The 24,526-nt window shown below is 41.9% G+C and overlaps 1 protein-coding gene across 1 annotated transcript in view; it reads left to right on the top strand.

Annotated features, from left to right (window-relative positions):
• The first annotated feature begins 2,631 nt into the window (after positions 1-2,631).
• LOC129393975 (A disintegrin and metalloproteinase with thrombospondin motifs 7-like) overlaps positions 2,632-24,526 on the top strand; it is a 52,215-nt gene continuing 30,320 nt past the window's right edge. The window contains 2 exon segments of the mRNA XM_063596503.1: positions 2,632-2,679; positions 2,776-2,984. Coding sequence (XP_063452573.1) covers positions 2,632-2,679; positions 2,776-2,984 — 257 coding nt within the window.

Raw genomic sequence — 24,526 nt, 5'->3', positions numbered from 1 at the left:
GAACTCTGATAAAACCTGCTCAAGATGTCTGTCTCTACTAATTCAGATGGAGCCAAGCCAAAGCATCATTATTATTTTAAAAAGGCACCAATCCCTCTGCAAAAGCACTGAATTATATCATGATACAATCATCAATTGTACCATGCATCACCATCAGCGGCGGTCTTTTAGGGATATGAAGAAGGGGTTTTCACAATACATCGCATGACACACCATCTTCCAAATCTCTAAACATTTCTCTCCACAGCCCAGTCCTCTCCATAGTTGTCCAAATCCCTCCCTCTTTTCTCTTGTTGTCTCCAAAACTCAAAACCATGCTCTGACTTTCTATATCCCGCCCTCCCCTTCTTGGACCACCTGGGAAGCCCCCCGCTTCCCCAGGGTGTCCCCTCCTCCCCTTCTGGGATCAGTCATCTTTCCTCAAATGGACCAGTTCGGCCTCTCTTAGTTTCTCCAACTCTGCATCTCAACCTTTCTCCCTTCACTACACAATAATGTCCAGGAGGCAAAGAGCCCACAAACCTGGGAACCTCCCTTTCCAGAAGGGAGGAGAGAGGTGACTACAAATATTTGGTTATGATTTTCTTCCCTGCCACGCCTGTTTTCATGGGCAGTGCTGAGCCCCAGTCCTGGCAGAGCTCAGAACCAGGCTCTCATGAGCTGGGGCAAGTGGGGCCTAGGGAGCCTCTGGGTTGAGGACCTTGCACCCCACTCTGCAGCTGCCCTGCTGATTTGGCTCATGCAACCTCTCCTCCCGGGCTCAAGCGATCCTTCTACATCGGTCTCCCGAGTAGCTGGGATTTGGGCTACCACGTTTGGCTAATTTTTGTATCTTTTAGTACAGATGGGGTTTCACCTGTAGCCCAGGCTGGTCTCGAACTCCTGGGCTCTAGTGATCTACCCTCCTCGGCCTCCCAAAGTGCTGGGATTACAGATGTGAGCCACTGCACCCGGCCTTGTGCCAGCTTTTAAATATCAACAAGGACAGATTAGAGAACAGTGGAAGAGGGTGAGCAGCATGATGAAGTGATACAGAAATAATTTCACATGAAGAACTGGGCATGCTTGGCCTTTTTTTTTTTTTTTTTTTTTTAAGCCATTCTGGGTTGGGTGCTGAGGCTCACACCTGTAAGCCTGTAATCCCAGCACTTTGGGAGGCCGAGGTGGGTGGATCACCGGAAGTCAGGAGTTCAAGACCAGCCTGGCCAAAATGGTGAAACCCCGTCTCTACTAAAAATACAAAAAATTAGCTGCAATTGGTGGCATGTGCCTGTAATTCCAGCTACTCGGGCAGCTGAGGCAGGAGAATCGCTTGAACCTGGGAGGCGGAGGTTGCAGTGAGCTGATATCATGCCATTGCACTCCAGCCTGGGCAACAAGAGTGAAACTCTGCCTCAAAAAAAAAAAAAAAAAAAAAAAAGAAAGAAAGAAAGAAAAAAGAAAAGAAAATATATCTATGCACCAGAGCTCAACACTAGGTTAGGAGCATTTCTGAGATTTGGAGCTATTCAACTATGGAAGTTCCTGGCACATACATCAGGTATTCACAATACCCTTTCTCAGGTGTTTGGTCACTGCTAGTGAGCCTGCCTGGATCAGTGTTTCCCAAATGGCAGTCATTTGCATCTTTGCATTTTTGGGGGGGGGGTTGTGGGGGTATATCCCATACCAGATTTTTAAAAAATTGACATTAAAAATACATGTATAAAATGTGTAAAGTGCACTAATCTAAAGTGCACTGGATGTATTTTTTATTGATGTACATACTTTTGTTATCCATCACCCAGGTCAAAATACAGAATCAGCACCACAGAGGGTTCCCTCCTCCTCCTTCCCAGCCAATAATCTTCTCCTCCTACCTAACCAACTGTTCTTACTTCAATCACTGTCAACTAGTATTTTACATTCTTGAACTGCATATAAAGTGTCTCAAGTTTTACTTAACACTTTTCTTGAAAAACACTTGTTTTTTGCCACTTTTTATTTGACCTAAGAAGTAACATTAATGAAACAATGATTTGACGTGATAGGCATTTCCCTCCTAATGAGCACTAAAACACTTAACTATTTGAAAAAAGAAGTTTCTCCGTGTACCAACTAATATATTCTCGTCGGCCGCCGTTGGTACACGGACCACATTTTGTTTCTCAAAGCAATCCGATGATTTCTGAGGTCTTTTGCAGCTTGAACACGGAACGACTGTGGTGATCGAGTAGCCAAAAGTTCACGGAATGCACTGTCACAATTGTGATTCCGCCATAGCGCCGTGCATCCATCCAACACTTGTTTAATACCTATATTTAATACCTAATACCTTAGACTGTCCTAGGCTGTGGACGCAGAAGACTCAACCCCACTTCCTGAGTTGAAGTGGGGGAAATAGAGGAGTAAATCATTTCACGATGTGTGGTTAAATGCTACAGCTCAGGTAACCACGAGCACACAGAGAAAGGGCAGTTTCTAGAAACAGGGCGGAGAGGAGACCGTGAGTGGGCATTTCCCAGAGCAGTCTCTGCCAGCCACCCTGCTGTGATCACTTTGCCACAGAGCAGCCCCGGCGGTCAACCTCAGCCTCCCTGCGCAACCTGAGCGCCCCGCCCAGGTGCCTTACTATTGGTCTCGTGGAGCGGGATGGGCAGCTCTGCCGTGCAATCCCAGCTCGCAGCCCTTGCTCCGCGTGTACTCACGGGAGGACTCGCAGACGTTACTGCCCTCTTGCGTGCCCCGGCCACCCCCGGGCAGCTTGTAGCCGGTGCGCGGGGTGGCTGGGGCTAGGTGCAGAGCTGTCGCGGAGCCGGAGCAGCAGCGGTGAAGCCCCTCGGCTCGGCCGAGACCGCCGTGCCCATCGCTCGCCTCGGTTGCCGCCGCTTTAGCCGCAGCCGCTGCTGCCGCCGCCGGGGGAGAGGCAGCCTATTGTCTTTCTCCGCGGCGAAGGTGAGGAGCTGTCTCGGCTGGGCCCGCGGGGGAGCCCCGGGAGCCGCACGGTGAGAGCGCAACTTAGTTGGCGGAGTTGGGGGAAGTTTTGTGATTTGAGGAGGGGTCGGGGTGCGGAGCGCGGCCCGTCCCCTGCGGCCGCTCGGTGGGGCGGGCCCCAGAGGAGGGTCGGGGGCTGCGCGGGGCTTCAGGGGCGGGCGGAACGGATGGGTAGCCGGGCGGCGCGGGGACCCCAGCTTTGCGGACCCCTCCTCCCTGCGCATCACCCTTCTCCCGCATTGTCTGCTTGGGGCTCGGCGCGCCTCCCACTCCGCAGCCCAACTTGGGGGCCGTCGCCGCTTTCCGGATGGGGGGCGCGCCCGGCCGCGGATGGCCCCGAACCCTTGCCCCGGGTCCCCGGGTTGGCGCCGCTGGGGCGGACTCAGTCCTCTCCTGGGGCGGGCGGCCGCGGTGTGGAGTCCGCGCCGCGAACAAGTGCTGCGGGCGCGAGGGAGCGGCTCCCCGGGGCCGACGCGGACGGTAAACCTGTCCGGCGGCGCCCGCCTGCTGGGGCCTCTCCGCTGTTTCTCGCGGGCGCGGCCCGGCTGAAACTGCGACCGTCGGAGGCGAGCGGCCCTCTGGGACCCGTGCAGCCGGTCCACCTTGCAGCTATACTTTGAGACTAAACAATTTTTTTTTTTTTTTTTTTTTTTTGCAAAGGCAAACCGGTATGTGAAGTTGAAAAAAGCAAAAACCCTCAAATTTTCCTTCTTTCTTTCTTTTTTTTTTTAAATCAAGAAAGGGGGTAGATAGGTTTGTTTTGTTTTGGAAATAGTTTTTATAGCAGAGTGATACCGTCACATTTAATGATCCTACTGTGAATTCAAGAATTCACGATGAAAGTTGGATTGAGCGGTATTTTGGTGTTCATTCTTTGCTGATACTCATTAATGAAGTTAGTTGGAGAGTTTATTGCTTCAGTACAGTAAAAACCAGTGTGCCTTTTTTTTTGTTACTACTCCCCCCTCCCCGCGTTGTTTTATTTTTCGAAGAAGCAATTTATTCAGTTTTTCTAAGCCACGGGATTGCCCAGATGAGGACAAACGGTGCAGTTCTTGAAAGGTCATTGTTGGCAAGTTTGTGAGGGAGCTAAGATGAGTTGAGATAAACCAGTGTTACTGTTCTTGTATTCTGTCGTGGACTCTTGGGGATTTGCAGGCTGCATTAAGTACAAGTCTGGTCCAGTTTTGGGTGCACGTATTCCACTGAATTTGGTTCGTGTGGCTTATTATATGAACATGATTCTGTTTCACTTCCCCAGATGGAACTAGCTTAAATGTCTATCATTTATAGTGACAAATGATCAAAATGGCTAGAGTGTCATTTATTAACTTCAGTTGTATTCCTTTACCTTACCTTCTGCTAAATGAAAAAGAAAAATTAGACAAATACTGTGTGCGTCAGTTTGCTCTGAGTGATTTCTCGTGCTAAGTGAGTCCTGTGGAGAAGCGTTCCTGGGCTTTTCTGGTTTCGTGGGCCTTGTGTTATAAAACCAATTTTCTTCACCTGATGAAGCTAAAGACAAATTTTCTTCAGGCACAGGCATTGCCCTTTTAAACTACAGAGCCACTTGTAGGATTCACAATACTCACTCAATGGCTTCCCTTCCTGGCAGTGTGGTTTTGTGTGTGTGTGTGATTGTGGGGAAGGAGGTTGACAGAGGTTGGAAGGGATTGTCAGGGAGGGACATCATGTAAGCAAGTACTAACAACATAACGTGACGAGGGCACCAGTTGCTTTCCTTCTGTGGGCGGTGATGGCATGTTATACTGTAGGTACTATTGTTGTAGGATTTCCCACAGTTCGTTTGCCTTGACTAAATGGTAACTGCACACATACTATACTATAAATGGACTCCTCCTCTAGTCCTTTAACTCCTTGAGGGCTGTGATAGACCTTATTTAACTTTGTACCCTCTTTGCCAGTGGTCTTAACATAGTGCAGGCACGGTATGTGTTTGAATTGGGTAAATTACTTTTACTGCCTAGTGGTAGCTGGTGTACACAGGAGAGGGCCACCAACTCTGGGGACTTGTCCAAAATGACAGTTCCCTTGCAGATCTCTGATGAAATTTACTTTAAAAGGATTTCTAACCTTTTTTTTAATCTGTCGGTTATTTTTTGAAAAGAAGTGGGGCTTAACTAGTGCTCTAAGGATTTTAACAAGAGATTCCGATTTAGAAATCTGTCCCCCCTTTTGGTGAAATTATTATTTTTTTAGAGTCGGAATCTTCACTGTTGCCCAATTGTCTCCCGGGGTCCCAAGCCGTCCTCCCACCTCAGCCTCCCACAGTATTGGAATTACAGACGTAAGCCACCCCACCCAGCTGGCGAAATTATTAAAATTGTAGTGAAAACTCTGCCTCCATTGTGAAATTGGAAAAAAATTAGAAATTTTAGAAGAAAGTACGCCCTTTGGAGCTAGGTAGAGTTCAGATCCCCACATTTCCATTGAGTAGTTGCATAGCCTCTCAGAGCTTCAGCTTCCTACTCCTTAAGGGTTAGTAACATGCTTTGCAGTGTTGTTAGGAATCAGTGAAACTGTGTGAGATACTTAACTGCAGTATCTAACATGGAGTAGGTAGCTATTTCCTGGTAGCTGTAATGATAATAATTTTGATACGTTTTTACATGACTTAAGCATTCTGAAAAGTCTGATGCTTCTGAGTATGGAGGCTTAGCTATTTCTTTCATAAAGAAGGGGCCCTGAGACTTGTGAGTCTTATCCAAATGCATTTCTTCACAGGTGTCAGATGAACTGAAGGATAATGGAAACAATAGCAAATTTATCTTCTCAGTCACCTGTGAGTCTTCCTTTGCGAGTGGGACTTGCAGAGTACTTGGTAGGGTAGAGCTCTTTGTGACTATGCTATTTAGGAAATGGTGAGAGATGGATTGTTTTCAGTACATCAGTCATAAGAGGATATGAGTTAGTTCCAACTTTCCTTATTTTACCTTAGTCTTGACAAATAACAAGTATGGATTATGTCTGTATTTCTGAGACTTGTTTAGGGTAGAACTGGACTGGGTGTTAACAGTGTTAGTTCAGTAGAGACATGAGCAAATCACTCACTTCCCCTTCAAGATAACACTTTCAAGGTGCCACCATTTGCAGAAGAAAGCAGTGATTTAAAGCAGCTATACTAGCACAGTTTAGAATACTTACACTACCTGATGGAGTAGATACATTCTAGAAATATTTACCTGTAGTGGGAGTTGAACAGTGAGAACACACGGACACAGGGAGGGGGGAACATGACACACTGGGGCCTGTTGGGGGTTGGGGGGCTAGGGGAGGGATAGCATTAGGAGACATACCTAGTGTAGATGACGAGTTGATGGGTGCAGCAAACCACCATGGCACGTGTGTACCTATGCAACAAACCTGCACGTTCTGCACATATACCCCAGAACTTAAAGTATAATAATAAGAAAGAAAAATAAATATTTACCTGTTAAGGACATTTCTGTGTATTTTATTCCATCTTTCCAATAGTTTTCTTATGAAGAGATTATAGTAAACCTTTGAACTTAACAGATTGAGGGTAAACCTTTAAAAAATATGTTTGGTCACACTTACAGATTGAGGGTAAAAACATTCCTGACAAAGCTAGGCGAAGACACTTGGACTTTTTTTTTTTTTTTTGAGACGGAGTCTCGCTCTGTCACCCAGGCTGGAGTGCAGTAGCACGATCTTGGCTCACTGCAACCTCTGCTTCCCCGGTTGAAGCGAATCTTCTGCCTCTCCCGAGTAGCTGGGACTACAGGCACACGCCACCATGCCTGACTAATTTTTGTATTTTTAGTAGAGATGGGGTTTCACCATATTGACCAGGCTGGTCTTGAACTCCTGACCTCGTGATCCACCCGCCTCAGCCTCCTAAAGTGCTGGGATTACAGGCATGAGCCACTGCACCCGGCCGAAACTTGGACTTTTGATGTTTCCTTCTGTTAAAGTTAACATCTAGCACTTGAATAGACTTGGTTATTACTGATGGGGACAGGCATCCATTTGGAAGTAGCTTCCCTCTCTCTCTCTTTCCCAGGTTAGGCTGTCTTACTGCTGTAAATGGGGAGAGAAGAGAAAGCCGTGGGTGGAAGAAAGTGTTTCATGGCCTGGTGCGGTGGCTCATGCCTGTAATCCCAGCACTTTGGGAGGCCGAGGCGAGTGGATCACTTGAGTTCAGGAGTTCAAGACCAGCCTGGCCAACATGGTGAAACCCCGTTTCTACTAAAAACAGAAAAATTAGCTGGGCATGGTGGCGGGCACCTGTAATCCCAGCTACTTGGGAGGCTGAGGCAGGAGAATCACTTGAACCCAGGAGATGGAGGTTGCAGTGAGCCGAGATTGCACCACTTCACTCCAGCCTGGTCGACAGAGCGAGACCTTGTCTCAAAAAAAAAAAAAAAAAAAAAAAAAGGGTCCCACTCAGTTGCCCAGGCTGAAACGCAGTGGCAGGATCACTGCTCACTGCAGCCTTGAACCAAGTGGTTATCCCACCTCAGCCTCCCAGGTAGCTGGGATCACATGCATGCACCGCCATGCCTGGCTAATTTTTTTATTTTTGTAGAGACAGGGTCTCTCTATGTTGCCCAGCCTGGTCTCAAACTCCCGGGATGAAGCAATCCTCCCACCATGGTCTCCCAAAGTGTAGGGCTTAAAGGCATGAGAGCCACCATGCCCAGCCTGCTGGGGTTTTTGATTGACATTGCATTGAAACTGGAAATCAGTTAGGAGGCAACTGACATTTTAATAATGAGCCATGAACATGGTATATCTATTTATTTAGACCTTGTTAGATTTTTCGTCAGTGTTTTGTAGTTTTTAGCAGTTGGATCTTGCTTGTATTTTGTAATCTTACACATTTATTTCATGTTTGTGGTACTGTTGTGAATGATACTTCTCAATTTCCAGTTGGTGATTGCTAGTATATAGGAAGATGATTTTATGTTATATGCTGACCTTGGATTCTACAACCTTGCTAAACTCATTTTTAGTACTAGGAGCTTTTTTGTAGATTTTTGGAATTTTGTGCATAGACAGTAATGTCACTGGCAAATAAGGGCAGTTTAATTTCTTTGTTTTCACTTTGTATACTTTTATTTCCTTTTTTATTTTTGAGACGGAGTTTCTCTCTTGTTGCCCAGGCTGGAGTGCAATGGCGTGATCTAGGCTCGCTGCAACCTCTGCCTCCTGGGTTCAAGCGATTCTCGTGCTTCAGCCTCCCCAGTAATTGGCATTACAGGCGCCCGCCACCACGCCTGGCTAATTTTTGTATTTTTAGTAGAAATAGGGTTTCACCATGTTGGCCAGGATGGTCTCAAACTCCTGACCTCAGGTGATCTCCCCGCCTCGGCCTCCCAAGATGCTGGGATTATAGGTGTGAGCCACCGCTTCCGGCCTAAGAGGACACAGTTTCTTTGGCTTATTAAGAGGTATTTGGTTAGTGTTAGACCGGGGGTTGGTACATTAGAGCTTGCTGACTGGATGTACCATGCTGCCTCTTTTTATAAATGAAGTTTTATTGGAACACGGCCACACCCATTCATTTACATATTGTTTAACAGAGACCATATGACCTACAGACCCTAAAATATTTACCACTTTGCGCTTCGCAGGCATTTTGCTGGCTACTGCTGTGGACACCAATTTTAATTTAGGTAGATAAACTTTTTTGTAGCTTCTGAGGTTTTGCATTAATTTGCTCAGGCATATAGGTTGGTGGAAGTGCTTTCCGTTCCTTCTCCCAAACCAATCACACAGCCATATAACTTCATGCCTGAGTTTCTGTGTGGTCCTCTATAGTGAGTGAGTTTTTACATACTTCTTTGCAGCAGCATGAATTTCAAAAATCTCAACGCTTTTGCTCTTGCTAATCTTTGTAAACTTTGCACACCCAGTGCTGGTACATTCTGATGATAGTGTCCACACTGCACTGTATGAAGAAAAGACTGATGATTATTTATATTAAAATGCAGGAAGAGAATTGTAGCGGCAACTTTTGCTTCTCTAATCAGCAGCATCATAAGAGACTTACTATGTGTGGGCAAGGGGGGAGAATGTTAATTTATACATTGAGATAGTTGTATTAAAATTGAGTGACTCTTACTGTGACATAAAGTGAATGTGTCTCTCTTATACAGCAGAAAACTATTAAATTTGTTTTTTCTCAGCAGTATAAAATAAAGTGGAAAATGTGGGAAGAATACAAATCCTTAACTTCTGTGCTTCTGCTTATTTCACACCCCTCAAATTTCTGATTCCTTTCAACTGTAGCTGGCCTTACTACTGAGTGGTGAAATTGCTGAACATACTTAAAACTACATCATTTAAGACTTTGAATTTTGACATCTCCTCCTCTTCACAGTCTTTCAAATACTAGGCAACCTGTAGGGTTCCGCTGTGTCTGTCATGTATTGTCCCTGTGTTACATGAAAGCAGCCCCAGTGAACTTGTGAATTTGCTGAGTCATTTCACTGGCTACTGGGTGAGGAAGAAGTAGGATTTTCTCTCTTAAAATTCCTTGGTGAAATCATTGGGTGGGCATGGTGTGTTTCTTTAATTTTCCTTTTGGTCAAAAATCTGACAAAGCAAAGACTTTCAGTTGTTCTTGGTCTTTCAATAGGTTTAGTTTTTAAGTGTGTTTACTCTGACCAAAAACTGCCTTCCTGTAATATGCTCCTTCCTTTAGAACACAGTTCTTAAGTAGAGTTTGTTTGTTTAAATGTATAAAAATAAGTTAATGCATTATATGCAGCGAGGTTTTGCATCAGAACCCTGAGTTCTCAATGTGGCAGGTTTAAGTGTCTAGAACACCTTTTACCTGTTTTTTCTATTACTTGCTTTTTTATTTTTGGGGTAAATGAGATCTTTCTCAGGGAGGCCTTCCCTCAGCACCATGTTTAAAAGGGCATCTCCCTCATTTGCTATTCCTTCTTCTGTTTTATTTTGCTATATGGAATTTGCTACTATGTGAAAACTATTTTAATGTTTTATTTACCTGTGTTACCCCTAGAATAATATCTATGAAGGTAGGGATTTTTATCTGTTCCTTCTGTGCCTACAGAGTGTTGAGGAGTATGGTGTCTGGCACGTTGTAGGTGCACAGTGACAGCTGAATTAATAACATCAGGGAGAGTTTGTAGGATGGGGCTCAAGGTGTAGGGCAAGTCAGTTTTTAGATTTGAGGTTATTAGCAGGAGACGATGTGGGGGGAAAACGCATGTTTTAATGTCAGACTGGGTTTGAATCTGGTCTCTCCAACTTACCCTTTGACCTTGGTGTTAAATAATTTAACCTTTGAAAGATCAACTTTGTCACTAGTGAAACGGGAAATAGTATCTTTTTAATGGGGATTAAATGTAATATCAAATATAATGCTCTGTCAATGTTAGTTTTGTCTTTCCCCTTGTGTGCCAGCATTGTGGAAGTCTGAAAGCAACCTGAATTTACCAGTCTGTTTCTGGAGCCTTCTGGGGTCATTACTTTGATTACTTTTGACAGATACATTCTTTTCAGCAGCCTGCATTGCCAGCATAACAATGACCTGTCCCTTTGACCAGTGTGGGGGACAGACACTTTGTCATCCCTCTTTAATCCGTGTATCAGAACAACTCTTACGAGTTCTGGTTTTGAAACATGTTTAGAGGAGTTTATAATTCCGAACAGTTCAGATGACATCAGCCCTTTCTTAGAGTCCTCTGAGTTTGCTCAGCTTCCTCATTCCAGTGTGGCGGGAACCCTTCAGTTAAATTGATGTTTGTGGTCTTTACACATAGTCATCCTAAGTTTCTTGCGAATCATGAGAGATCAGAGGGCTACTAAGTCACTGGTTTGTCTCTGTAGATTTCTCTAATCCAAGCTTGTCCAACCGCGGCCTGCAGGCTGCATGCAGCCTGTGAAGGGTTTGAATGTGGCCCAATACAAATTCGTAAACGTTCTTAAAACATTGGCCAGGCACGGTGGCTCACACCTGTAATCCCAGCACTTTGGGAGGCCGAGGTGGGTGGATCACCTGAGGTCAGGAGTTTGAGACCAGCCTGGCCAACATGGTGAAACCCCGTCTCTACTAAAAATACGAAAATTAGCTGGGCATGGTGGCACGCGCCTATCATCTCAGCTACTCGGGAGGCTGAGGCAGGAGAATCGCTTGAACCCAGGAGGCAGAAGTTGCAGTGAGCCAAGATGGTGCCACTGCACTCCAGCCTGGGTGACAGAGTGAGGCTCCATCTCACAACAAACAAAAAATTATGAGATTTTCTTTTTTTGCAATTTTCTTAAAGCTTAGCAGCTATTATTAGTGTTAGTGTATTTTATGTGTGGCGCAAGACAATTCTTCTTCCAGCGTGGCCCAGGGAAGCCAGAAGATTGGATCCCGCTCCTTTAAGTTTTATGGATTAACAAGGGGTTAATTCCTGTATCAGTTTCACTGATGTTTCTTCTGCTTGATGCAGGAACACTTGACAAGTTAGTTAAGGTAGATTGGTCCATAAATTTATAGGTTCTTTCATTCCCATGTCCTAGGCAAGTCTGAGCAGGACCTGGAAAGCTGATTAAAAGGCCAGTGAGCACAGTGAGCTTAATTGTAAATTAAATGGATATTTAATACATTAAGAAGGCACTCAAGCCTTTCAATCTTTCATTTTCATCCATGCTTGCTATTTGAATCTGATGGGCTTGAAATTGACCTTGTTCTTCTTGTAAAAATGTTGGTTATTGCTGCCTTTCTCAAGCTTGGTTTTCAGTGTGGATTTCTGCAGATAATTTTTGCACCTAAAAGTACAAAGTCATTAAGTGAAGGCCGTCAGGAAGGAAAGAGTGCCCTGAGCCAGGAGGTCTGTTACAGCACATGGGGTGGACAAGAAAATGAATGGACATGGGCATGGAGGTGGTTCAGTCAGTGTGGGAAGGCCACCTGCTTGTCAGCTTTCTACTGCGTTGTCCAGCAGAACACGTTGAAGCTTGGGGCCTGCAACTCGTGTAGAGATGATTGCATTTAGGAGGCTGAGGTAGATTTTTTCCCTCTTAAGTGTGTGCTCACTGCTTTTTGGCGAAGCCTTGACCCGAGACATACACAGCTTGATCTGTGAGGATTTTAACATCGAGATGGTTCTATTATTTGAGTTAGGCATGGCTAGGCTACCAAGGCATTGCATTTCGGTCCGAACATTTGGTCATTTCAATTTATTGTTAGTGAGGTTTTTGCGATTTGTTAGAACACAGAGTTTGGGATTTTGTCTGTTTTTTGCATGTGTGAATGACACTTGATATTGTTGTTTATATTGCTGGTTAGTATGTGCCTTCATTTACCTATTGTGAGTAAGAAACTTCCTCAGATCAAATTATAGTGAAGTCGCTTGGTTCTGTTTCTCTGACTCTTAAGAGGATGAGATCACTTTATACACAAACTCAAGCTGTTTGGTAAAGGACCTACCATTCTGAGCATTCATAGCCTAGATGAAGTCCTGGTCCAATCACCAAGTTAAACTTTTAAAAAACATGCTGTTCTTAATGTTCAGGAATTCAACCCTGGAAGCCTTCTCTAAATCTTAATGAGAGTTTTATGAGAATTCATTTAGTGAAAATATGTATCAGGGAATCCAGCTATTAACTTTGAGGAGGGTGATGCCTTTTAGTGGTTAGAGAGGCAAGCTGTAGCCTCCCTTCTCAGAGAAGGGGAATTGAGGAAGAGAGTTCTAGTGGTCCCTTGCAATCCTCCCCTCACTTTCCAGGTTCCCTAGTAAGACTGGAAGAAGTCCCTGAGCAAACAGCATTTTGTGAGTTTGAGGGACTGTGTAAAAATGTAAGTGAACATACAATGGTTTTGCTTTGATAACTGTTTTAAATATCCTGTTGGTTGTTGAAACTTCTGTGACAGTGAAGCCTTTTTTGTCTTTATTTTTCAATCGGAAGATCTTTCTTCCCCACTTGAAAAGATTGAGTCTGGGGTCAATCCCTGACCCCGCTTCCTTCCTAAATGTCTTAGTGTATAGCATACAGCTGGGCATATGGTAATCTCAGGCAGGGGATTGTACTCATAGAGCTATGCTTGACACCTAGGACTTTAGGTGGCTTATGTATTTTTGATGACAACTTTTAATTTTATTCTCATTTATTCCATTTCTGTTTCAGTGTCCTGGGTCATGAAACTTAATCCACAACAAGCTCCCTTATATGCGAGTAAATCATGCGATTTCTTTTCATTTTGTATTTATTTGTTCTGTTTACTTGTTGTAATAAGCCACACTCTCACATGATAGATCCTCAAGGAAAATTTTAACCATATGTGCATGAATATATTGGTGTAAGACACTTCAGAAATTGAGTTTGATTTAGTAAGTACTAAATGGCTAATCTGTGCATGGAACTGAAAACAAATAATACCTGTAAGACTTGAGAGTTAATTTAGTCAGGGCGATAGTATGCACGTATGAAACAAATTGTCCTGCCAAACAGTACTGTAGCTTCTTATTTTTTACCTGCAGTGCATTCCTGTAAAAGTAGTGTAGAGATCCTCCTACTGCCACTGTGATTTACCTTACGTTGCCACTAGGTGGCACTATGTCATTGGCAAGAGTGCTGTTTTCTTTAGGACTCTGGGTGAAAGCTGATATATCATCTCCCTGAAGTGAGGGACTTTGAAGATAAAATTGATAAATGATTGAATCAAGGCTGGAAAAGGTAGGCTGTAGGCAACTATTCTTTATTATTGTAAGAGTGAATTAATTGAATTTGGGTGGTGAAAAGTACCCGTTTGATGAGAAGCCAGCTTAGGGTTGTGGATGGTTAGAGCTGTGAGAGGCCAGTAGATGCTGGGTTGCTATGCTCTGGAGAGGGTGAGAAAATATATTTGTAATAGGACTTGATTCCAGCCTTCAAGAATATGGATCATTTATTTGGACAGAACGTCCCCAGAATTAGTTGAAGACAAAAGGCAAATGATCAGGAATGGGAGGCAGTGAACATAGTGTTGGATGAATAGTGGGGGGATGGTCAGTGGAAACTCTGGCCCACCCAAGTTTGTGTCAGGTAATAATGGGAGATCAGCCTGAAAAGGTGGATAAAGCTCAATTGTGAAGGAAGACAAAGGTGTGAGGATTTTGTTTTGTGACCACCGAGGAGCCATTGATGGTGTTTATTTTAAGGATGCTTTTCCTTTTATGCATTTGTACATAAAAACATAAATGTACTTAACCATTCTGTATTAATAATAGTCATTTACCTTTCCAACATAAAATGTTCATGTAACTTCTGCATAGCTGATTTTTACGTTAAATGTAACATGTAAAGAAATATATGTGTGTTTTTAGAAGACGTCTTATGTGCTCATTTTCTTTCTAGATTACTTGGAGATAATTTATGTTTACCAGTGGTTTTGCATGTGAACTGAGTACCTTGGGTTTTTTATTATTATTATTATTATTATTATTTAGAAAACGGGTCTCGCACTGTCATCCTTGTTGGAGTGCAGTGGAGCGATCATAGCTCGCTGCAGCCTTGAAGTCCTGGGCTCTAAGCAGTCCTGCTTCAGCCTCCTGAGTAACTGGGAGTACAGGCGCATGCCACCATGCCGAGCTAAATTCTCCCTTTTAAAGTGTGTGATTCTTTGGTTTTTCGTGTGTATACAGTTTCGTAATTGCCATTGTCTGACCAGAACATTTTCATCACCCCCCAAAAAAAGTGCCATATCCATTAGCAGTCACTCACCATTCCCTGCTCCTCTCAGCCTGTGGCAGCCACTTGTACACTTCCTGTCTTTATTGATATACCTATTCTGGAAAGTTCATATATATATGATATATATATGATCTATATATGATGTATATATGATGTATGTATGGTGTATGTATGATGTATGTATGATGTATGTGGTATATATATCATATATATCATATATCATATATATGATATATGATATATAATTTTGCAAATATATATGATATATATCATATATATTTGATATATATGATATATATGAAAAATATATATATCATATATGATATATAATTTTATATATTTATATAGATAAATTTATATATATAAAATTATATATATAAATATATATAATTATATATACATAAAAGTTCATGTATATATAAAATCATGCAATACATGGCCTTTTGTGACTGGCTTAATTTAGGATAGTGTTTTCAAGATTCACTCATGTTAGAACATGGATCAGTACCTTGTTCTTTTTATTAATGAATGACAGTCCAATGACTGGTTACATCACATTTTACTTATCCATTCACCAGTTGATGGGCAGTTGAGTTGTTTCCACTTTTGGTCTATTATGCATAATGCTGCTGTGAACAGCAAGTTCTGGTGAAGACATATGTTTTCATTTCTCTTGGGTATATACCTAAGAGTAGAATTGCTTGGGTGTATGATAACTGTGTTTAACATTTTGAGAAATTTCCACAGTGGCTGCACCATTTTACATTCCTACCAGCAGTGTATAAGGACTTGAGTGTTTCCATGTGCTTGCCAACACATGTTATCTGACTTTCTGATCTATAGCCACCCTAATGGGCGTGAAGTGATACCTCATTGTGGTTTTGATTGCATTTCCCAAATGGCAAATGATTTTGAGCATCTTTTTCTGTGCTTATTGGCCGTTTTTCTGTATCTTTGGAGAAATGCCTATTCACATCCTTTGCCTGTTTTTAAATTGGGTTGTCTTATTGAATTGTAAGGGTTCTTTGTATATTCTGACTACAGGTCCCTTATCAGATACATGATTTGCAAAAATTATCTCTCATTCTGTGGGTTGTCATTTCACTTCCTTGATGCTATCCTTTCAAGCAAAATTTTCAGTTTTGATAATGTTCTGTTGTTGATTTTTTTTTGACATCATATCTAAGAACAATTCTTTGCCTAACCCAGAGTCACAGAGATTTACTCCTATGTTTTCTTCTAGAAATTTTATAGGTTTAGCTCTTACATTTAGGTATGTAATGTGAGAGTTCATTTTTGTGTATTTTGTAAGGGAAGAGTCCAACTTTTTTCTTTTGCATGTGGATCTCTAGATGTTCCAGAAGCATTTGTTGAAAAGACTATTCTTTCCCCAATTGAATTGTCTTGGGCATCGTTGTTGAAATTGATCATAAATGTGAGGAATTTTTTCTGGATGCTGAATTTGATTCCTTTCATTTAGGTTGTCTTTGATTTCTTTCAACAGTGTTTTGTAGTGTTCATTGTATAAACTTGGTACTTTCTTGAAATTTGTTGCTTATGATTTTATTCATTTTGATGCGATTGTTAATTTTGTTATCTTAATTGTTCAGTTTTTGATTGTTCATTGATTATATATAGAAATACTATTGATTTTTGCATACCGGTCTCTGAAACTGTAGCCTTGTTTCAGAGGTCAATTATAGACTATAATCTGGCTTGTTTGTTTGGCAACAGCTCTTAAGTGGATGCCTTAGGATTTTCTATGTACAGGATGAAGTAGTTGGAGATCGTTTTCTTCCTTTCCAATCTGGATGCCTTTTATTTCTTTTTCTTGCCTAATCACCCTGAGAAGCATCTCTGGTACAACATTGAATAGAAGTGGTGAGCGCAAACATCCTTGTCTTGCTACTGATCTTAAAGAGAAAGCATCCAAGCTTTCACCATTAAGTATGATGTTGTCAGGTGTGGGTTTTTCACAGGTACCTTTTGTTAGATGAGGACGTTGCCTTCTATTCCTACTTTGACCATTTTTATGATGAAAACGTGTTGGATTTTGTCAGGTGATTGAAGATGCTACACTGCTGGCTTAGAACATGGAGGAAGGAGCCCGTGAGCCACAGAATGCAGCTCTAGAAGCTGGAAATAGCAAAAGAACACTTTCTCCACATAGAGACTCTAGAAGGAACACAGCCCTGCTGGCACTTTGATTTTTAAACAAGTGAAAGTCATTTTGGACTTTTGACTTCCAGAAATGATAATATGATAATAAATTTGTGTTGTCTTAAGCCACTGAGTTTGTGATAATTTGTTGTTAACAGCAATAGGAAACTAATAGAGTAGTAGTTTGGGGAAATTAGTGATAAAGGATAATTGGGAAGGAGAGGATAAATGTAGTTAGGTCAGTTTGAGTTCTCTGTATGTTTCACTGTGTGTGTTTTGTAACATTTTAGTTTTTCCTAAAACCGAAGGATTAATTGACCTTCAAAAGGCAGCTACTTTTTGATTTTAGTCCGTAACCTTTTATCAAATCAATATTTTCCCCAAATAGGGTTGACAAGAAGCATTCTAAATTATCTCCTAATAAGTTGTTTTGACTTCAGATATTGAAATTGCAGGCCCATCTCCCACCCATCTCTGTTTTCTCACCTTTTTTGTACGTTTTATAATAAGCCTTACATTGAAGTGTATGTGTCTGTCTGTCCCTCCCTCCTTCCCCCCACCCCCTCCCTCTCCTTCCCCACTCTGTGTGTGTGTGTGTGTGTGTGTGTGTGTGTGTGCGTGTGTGTGTGTGTGTAATTACAAAGAAGTTGTAAAGGCCTTTTAAAGTAGTTATGATGTGGTTTCCCCTCCTTTTAAAAAATAAAATATGTTAAGCATAAGTATTAACATCTTAGAGGGCAGGTAGGTGGAGACTTTGACTTTCTACTTTATTTTTGAATCGCTTAAATGTTTACAGTGAGCGTGTTATTTTTATGGTACATAGTAATTTTTGATGAAAACATTTTGAAGGCTGAAAAGACTGTCCTGTCTTTTGAAAATAAACCCATCTTTTTGTGCTAATTAACGCTGGAGGCCAGCCAAAGCTTTATAATAAAATATTGCATTCAAAATACCTATGAAAGTGGCTAGTTGAAGACTATAATTTGCTTTGAAACGTAGCTTGAAATGGAAATACATTTCTAATAATGAAAGGTGTTGCTTTAGTAATAAATGAAAATAAAATATCCCATTATTATCCCTTCATAGAAAACAAATACAACCCTAAATGACATTTTAATTAACCAGTGATTTTCCTCTAAAGCTGAGATTTGTTTTTTTAATATGTAGGTAGGATTGGCAAATAGCGTACAGAAATCTGGACATCCTTTGAAGATAATTGTTGGGGTGGAATGGGGGCATAGAGTACTGTTTTATTGTGTTCATTTTTATTAATGAAACTGAATTTAGACCAAGCAGTGATTTCAAAGTGGAAGATGGAACAGGATGTTTAGTAGGTTTTGTATACTGTTTTTGTAAAAGGCTTTGGTGCAGAACCTTTCATAAAATGAAATATTTTTTCAGCATGTCTGTTACTTACTTTTAGAATTCAGAGCAAGGGTTCTTGTTTGAAGAACTACAAACCTTTATTGACTCCAGATTTGACTCAGCTCTTTTATATTTTCTTTCTCACTGATAAGGGAAGGTACTTTATAAAGTAGATTTGTCATTAAAAAAGAAAAAAAGACTACATTTACCTGGTCAGAAGTTCTTTTGGGTTTAAAGAAAAAGATTGCAGCCCAGGTTGCAACAAATGGTCTGACAGTTATAATATGTTCCATCTTTCTTTCTTTCTTTCTTTCTTTTTTTTGTTTTGAGACAGAGTCTCACTCTTTTGTCCAGGCTGAAGTGCAGTGGCACAATCACAGCTTAGTGCAGCCTTGACCTCCCAGGCTCCAGTGATCCTTCTACCTCAGCCTCACAAGTAGCGCTCACCATCATGGTGGCTAATTTTTTTTTTTTTTTGGAGAGACGGTGTCTCCCTGTGTTTCCCAGGCTGGTCTCGAACTCCTGGGCTAAGTGATCCTTCTGTCTCCACAAAGTGTTGGGATTACAGGTGTGAGCCACCATGCCTAGCTTCAACAAAAGTTGAACTATGTACTGTAGCCACCCTCAACAATGATAAACTTTTGGCAAATCTTATTTCATTTATACTCCACTTTGGATTATTTTGAAGCAGATTCCGGACAGATCACTTCATCTGTAAATATTTCTGTTTGTATCTCTTGAAGGTAAAGACTCTTTTAACCACGGATGAGTGTCTTGATCAAATCAACATGGCTTGTTCATGTCGATACCATTTGCTCAGAGGGGAAAGATTAAGGGAAAAATGGGGTTGGATTTCAAATGCCAGGACCTGTCTACTGGGTTTGTGATTTGTTGTTCTCTAAAGTTGTAGCTCTTAAAACAAAGAAAGGAGTGAGTTTGGCCTATTCATTAACTTTTCCTCTTTAGACAGTTCAAATGTTTATTGAGTTCTTCTACAAGCCAGGCCCTGCCTTCTTCTTGCTTACCAAGAAGCATTTTTATGCGGTTTCTCTAATGTTTGGGTGAACGGTACCTCACTAAGTTGTTTTTCACACACATGCGTGCTCGTTCCTGAAGAGTCCTGTCCAGGTGCTCTGCCCGCTTTTCCTTTCAGGCTTCTGTATCAGCTGCTGTTTCCCTATAGAATGTGCCCTGACCTCCACCCCTTAACCCTACCCAATTTGTCTTTACATGTCTGACCATCCATGAAGGCTCTTCTGGGTCGTATTCAGTTCATGTTGATATTTCCCCTTCCTCCCCTCTTTAGTCCTTACTATTTTTGCTTTGGTCATGTTTTCTTACGCTGTATTCTGTAAGCCTGTTCAATTTTTTTATGGTGGCAGGGGAAAATATTTTATAATTATGCTTTGTGCTTTTTATCTTCCACTCAATAAATGCTTGGTAAATATTTGTTTTATTGAGTATATGACACTAGTCTAGCTATATTGTGCTTGAACAAAAATCTTAACTGCCTTGTAAGTTAACTGCTAAGAATTTGTCAAAAGTGCAGAGATAACATCAAGAGCTTGTCATGGATAGTACAAAAAGGTCTCTAAGGGCTTGATGGAAGTCTGTAAATTGACTTCCTATGAAAGAGAGTGTAAGAAGTGAAAAAAAGCAAAACAGAGTAGATGTTTTACTCTGTTTGCCAAGGGATTTGTACTATTTTTTTTCCTGTTTTATAAATTTGTCCTAATCTTAAATAATGAAGGGAAAAGAGCACTCTTTTTCAACCTCAAGGAATCCTTTTTATACTTCTTTTCTATGAAGCCATGTTATGAAAGATTGTTATACCAACTTAAGTATAGTTTTTCCATCTTCAGTAACAGACGTGATTGCCATCTAGTTACTGGTTCTGATCACCCCAAAATGCAAAGCAGCTTGTTCTAATAACTTATGCAGGCCTATTGGGAGCTAGTATATGGCTTTGAGTCCTTTTGAAGTATTTAACATAATTTGGCAATTCCATTACTCCTTTTATGGACTTCTTGGCATCTGTGAACTCTTGGTAGGGAATCACTGTTTTAGAATGAAAAATATCTCCCAGGAAGTAAATTAGCCGGTAAACAAATGAAACTTCATTTTTTATGTGACTTGTAGAGCCTAAATTATTACTCTTTCTGCATAAGTGGCTGCTTTCTAGGCTGCTTTTAGCGAGATTGTTAGAAACAAATGATCGGTGCTGTGAGGAAGAAGCAGCACTCAGGCAAAAAAGTTTTCTCAGCAAGACAATTTGCTTCTGCAAGTATGCTGCTTGCATTAGTCATGATTGCAAGAGCACACCAAACGGGGTGGAGCAGGGGTTCTTATCCCTAACACAGTCCCAACCTCTGTGTCATTCCAACATGGGCTGGGGTAGGACTGCACAATCTTAGCTGACTCAGTTGGATATTGTGAATATTTTCTCTAATAAGAAAGGGAGGGGGAATGTGAGTTACAGATTGGGACTGGTAGGAAGAGTTGTTTACAAGGCAGGTTACTAAGCAGGTAACTAAGCTGGCAAGTAGGGTCGAGAAGGTACAGGGAAATTGTTCTTAGGAACAAAGAACAAGGAAGTTGAACAAGTTAAACCTTTGAAGAGGAACTTACTGTACCTAACAATTCCCCCCTCTTAATTTTTGTAATTCTTCCTCTTCAAACTTTTTTAGCATGTCTTTGCTTTGCTGTTCTGCTTGGTTTTCTAGAAGGAAAAGCTTATCTGAATAGGGTGGAGGAGAGTTAGGAGAGGTTTTGGTAAGTTCTGTGTCTATGAGTCTTTGCAGTAGTCCACGAATGTATGGTATGATACAGCATCCAACAAGAATAAGCACACTTATAACGACTGCAAGAGAAGTAAATATTGAGGACGTTGTCTTTCCATTTTCCAGACCATTTCTCCATTAAACTTGTAAAGGGATCATTTATGCCAGAATTGCTTGCTAACTCATTGGATAAGGAGGTTAGGCCCTGCAAAGCTTTTGTTACTGTTCCGTCAGGGGCTGTGTTATTAGGAATAAAAGTACATCATTGGACTCCAATCATGACACAGACACCACCTTTTTCTGCTAGCATCGTATCTAGGGCTATCCTGTTTTCCCAGACTATTTGGTTAGTGGGACCTAATTGGTCGGCTGTTCCCTTAATAGCATGTCTTGTGTAGTTAACAAACCTTTGTTGGTTGTAATAAATGTAGTTTATCCAATCTACATTTTTGTTTACAGTTGACCACCAAAACAGCACAGATTCAAATCCTGCAGCTGTTTGATTTCGGGCCTTAAATTTATCTGGTACTCCTCGTGGAACTCCAATAGCACCTATATAAATGTGGGAGTCAAAGGACCCATGAAGGGCACTTCTTCTCTTATGATTTTCCCTTCTATTATGTTAATGGAATGCTAGGGTGAAAGGGATGGCCAGTTGGACTAGAGCACAAGTACTACTCCAGTTACTTGGCGGAGTGTCCAGTAAGGGTCCACCACAATACCACCATACGTATGCTCGAGGATGAACAAGGGCAGACTGACTGGTAAGCTCTTGGGAGCGTTTAAGTTCACCACATCCCTTTAGGTCTCCATGAAATGCCAAGTTTTCCCCTTGTTGTGAGAGACCCGAGGTAAAAATTGGTGTCAGTAGACGGAGGCTGGATGGCTGTCAGGGGCTGACCTGCAGGGTGTTGGACTTTAGGGAATAGCAGAGAGAGAACTTGGCAGGATTCATTACCCCAGGCTGTGGGGTCTTGGAGAAGAGCTACCATACAGCTCATGCCCAGTTGGCTGGAAGACCATCCGAGTGGAAAGGGGACAACCTGGGCCTCTGGCTTACTGTGCACACAAGTGTAACAATTGCTTTTGTTTAGAGTGCGGACAGAATATTTAATCCATTCTAACCAAGCATTCGCATCTTGGTACCCTGTCTCAATTGCTATGGTTGGTTTCAAATTTTTAACTTCTACAGTGGCTACCTTGATTTTATCCTTGGTTGAAGGAAGAACAGCAGTTTCGTTCGGAGAGAGTGTAGAAGGAGGTGGAGGAGGTGAGAAAGTAATGAAACACATTTCAAAGGATTCTATAAGATGTGTCCCTGCTATTTTGGCTCCCATGCCGTATAAGTGACTTAAAGTAGGTTTAGGGTTGGCAGAAGTGGGGATAAGAATAGAAATTTGCACTGGATTACATTGGTTATACTGGCAGTTGGGGGGGCGGGGGATGTTTCCTTTAACAAAGCAAACATGGTTTTAGGGACTTACAACTGCCTGTTGACAAGGTCCAGCCCTGATGTTCAGTTGTCCACATAATATCATTCCAGCTATGGCAGGCCTGTTTCCCTACATTTCTTAAGGAACAAGAGTCGTAATGGGGGAGTCTTTTGTCTGAAAGGGGCAGAGATACTTCTCTGAGGCTGAGAGTTGCTTTTGACTTTGGAGATCTCCACAGGGTATAACAAGGCAAGCATCAAAGGTAGTAGTTTGGGGTGAGCTCGACCTAGTTACATTAATAACGAGAGGACTAGCAATAGAAGGGGAAAAGAAATACAGCATAAGAGGATCAAGCCCGTTTTAGCTTTAACTTGGTTGGAGTTGGCCCTGAAATAGCTGTCCATGCTTCTGGAGTGGGTGGTGCTCTTTTGACTCAGGTATGGTGAGTCCATTCTTTTTCGGTGGTGTGGAAGACTGTCTCAGTCATTAGAAACACTGGATAAGGTCCCTCCCAGGTGGGCTTGAGCTTCCCTTCTTTCTAACCTTTGATGAGAATGTGGTCTCTGTCCGGGCTGGTGGTGGTGAACTGGAAATTCAAGGGGTGGTGTATGTGCTAAGAGGCCTTTAGTCCTAAGGAAAGAGAAAGTGGAGGATAGACCAAGTATATAGTTCTTGAGAAACAGATCTTTTGTTTCGAACGAGGAATGTCAGCAGTGGAGTGTAGATAAGGCAACTCATAGAGCATTTCATAAGGAGGTAAGCCGACATCTTTCCTAGGGGCAGTTCGGAATCTTCACAAGCCAATGGGGAGGCATTTAGTCCATGGCAACCGAGTCTCTAGGACTAATTTGGTTAGGTGGTTTTTCGGAGTCTGATTCATTCTTTCTACTCTTCCTGATGAAGGTGGCTGCCAGGGGTTATGGTAGTCCCATGTTATATCTAGTACTTGGGCTAGTTTCTTAACGACATGTACAGTGAAATGAGTCCCATTGTCTAAATCAACATTTTCTATTAATCCAAACCTGGGTATAATATTTTCAACTAATGCCTTGAGTACATTACTAGCAGTTGCACTTGAAAAGGGAATAGTTTATACCCAATGAGTAAGGTGACCTATCACTAATAAATATTTTAAGTGACCAATTGGGGGCATTTCGGTGTAATCAATTTGGACACTTTGGAACAGCCTTAATCCTGGATTTCTCCCTCCAACAGGTGGTTTTCTGAGGATCTGCTTATTAGTCTTCTTACATACTAGGCAACTATCTGTAACTTGTCTTGCCAAAATATAAATTCCTATATATCTGTAGACCCCGAGGACTGCATCACACATAGCTTGAGGTCCCTAATGAGTCCCGTGATGCAGATGAGAGAGAATTTCCCTCATGAGGGGTTTGGATAACATTTCTCTTTGGTCTGGTGACACCCATTTCCCTTCTGAATTTTCTTTGGCTCCTATTTTTGTTAATTTTTCCTTTTCAGCGAGAGAAAAGATGGGGACTGCAGTCGGGGGAGGAAGGCAAGGGGCTAAGTGAAAAACAGGCATTTTCAGAGGAAATGGCAGTGTGTTTGGCTATTTGATCTGCTAGGTTATTCCTTCCGCTTTGAAAAGAAAGACCTTTCTGATGTCCTGGAACATGGACAATAGCTATTCTGGCAGCTGCAGGTTATCTAATTCTTGGGTGATTAATTCTTTGTGGCCCAGGTCTTGGCCTTTGCTATTAATAAGATCTCGTTCAGTCCAAACTTTTCCAAAGGTGTGAGCTACCCCAAAGGCGTACTTGGAATCAGTATAAATAGTCCCTTCTTGGTTTTGCAAGTGCTTTAAGGCTTGATTTAATGCAAACAATTCACATGTTTGGGCAGACCAATTATTTGGCAGTCTTCTGGACTCTGCTTCTTCAAGTGCCTCCCCATCTACTACTGAGTACCTATTATGCCTTTTTCCTTCAATTACTTGGGAAGAGCCATCTATAAGTCCTGCCCCGTTTTGTAAAGGGTCTCTCTTAAATCAGGCCTAACTTTTGTATGATAATTACATCTAAACACTTATGCTCAGGTCTCTTTAGATTGGGATCTCCAGTCAGGAAACCTCTGGGTTAAGTGAATTATCATTAGTGTTAAATCATCTCTTTCTAA

Source organism: Pan paniscus, chromosome 16, assembly GCF_029289425.2.
Source record: "Pan paniscus chromosome 16, NHGRI_mPanPan1-v2.0_pri, whole genome shotgun sequence".
In the NCBI taxonomy this organism is placed as follows: Eukaryota; Metazoa; Chordata; class Mammalia; order Primates; family Hominidae; genus Pan; species Pan paniscus.
The sequence above is the reverse complement of the archived record's forward strand: the minus strand, read 5'-3'. Positions and strand labels throughout refer to the sequence as shown.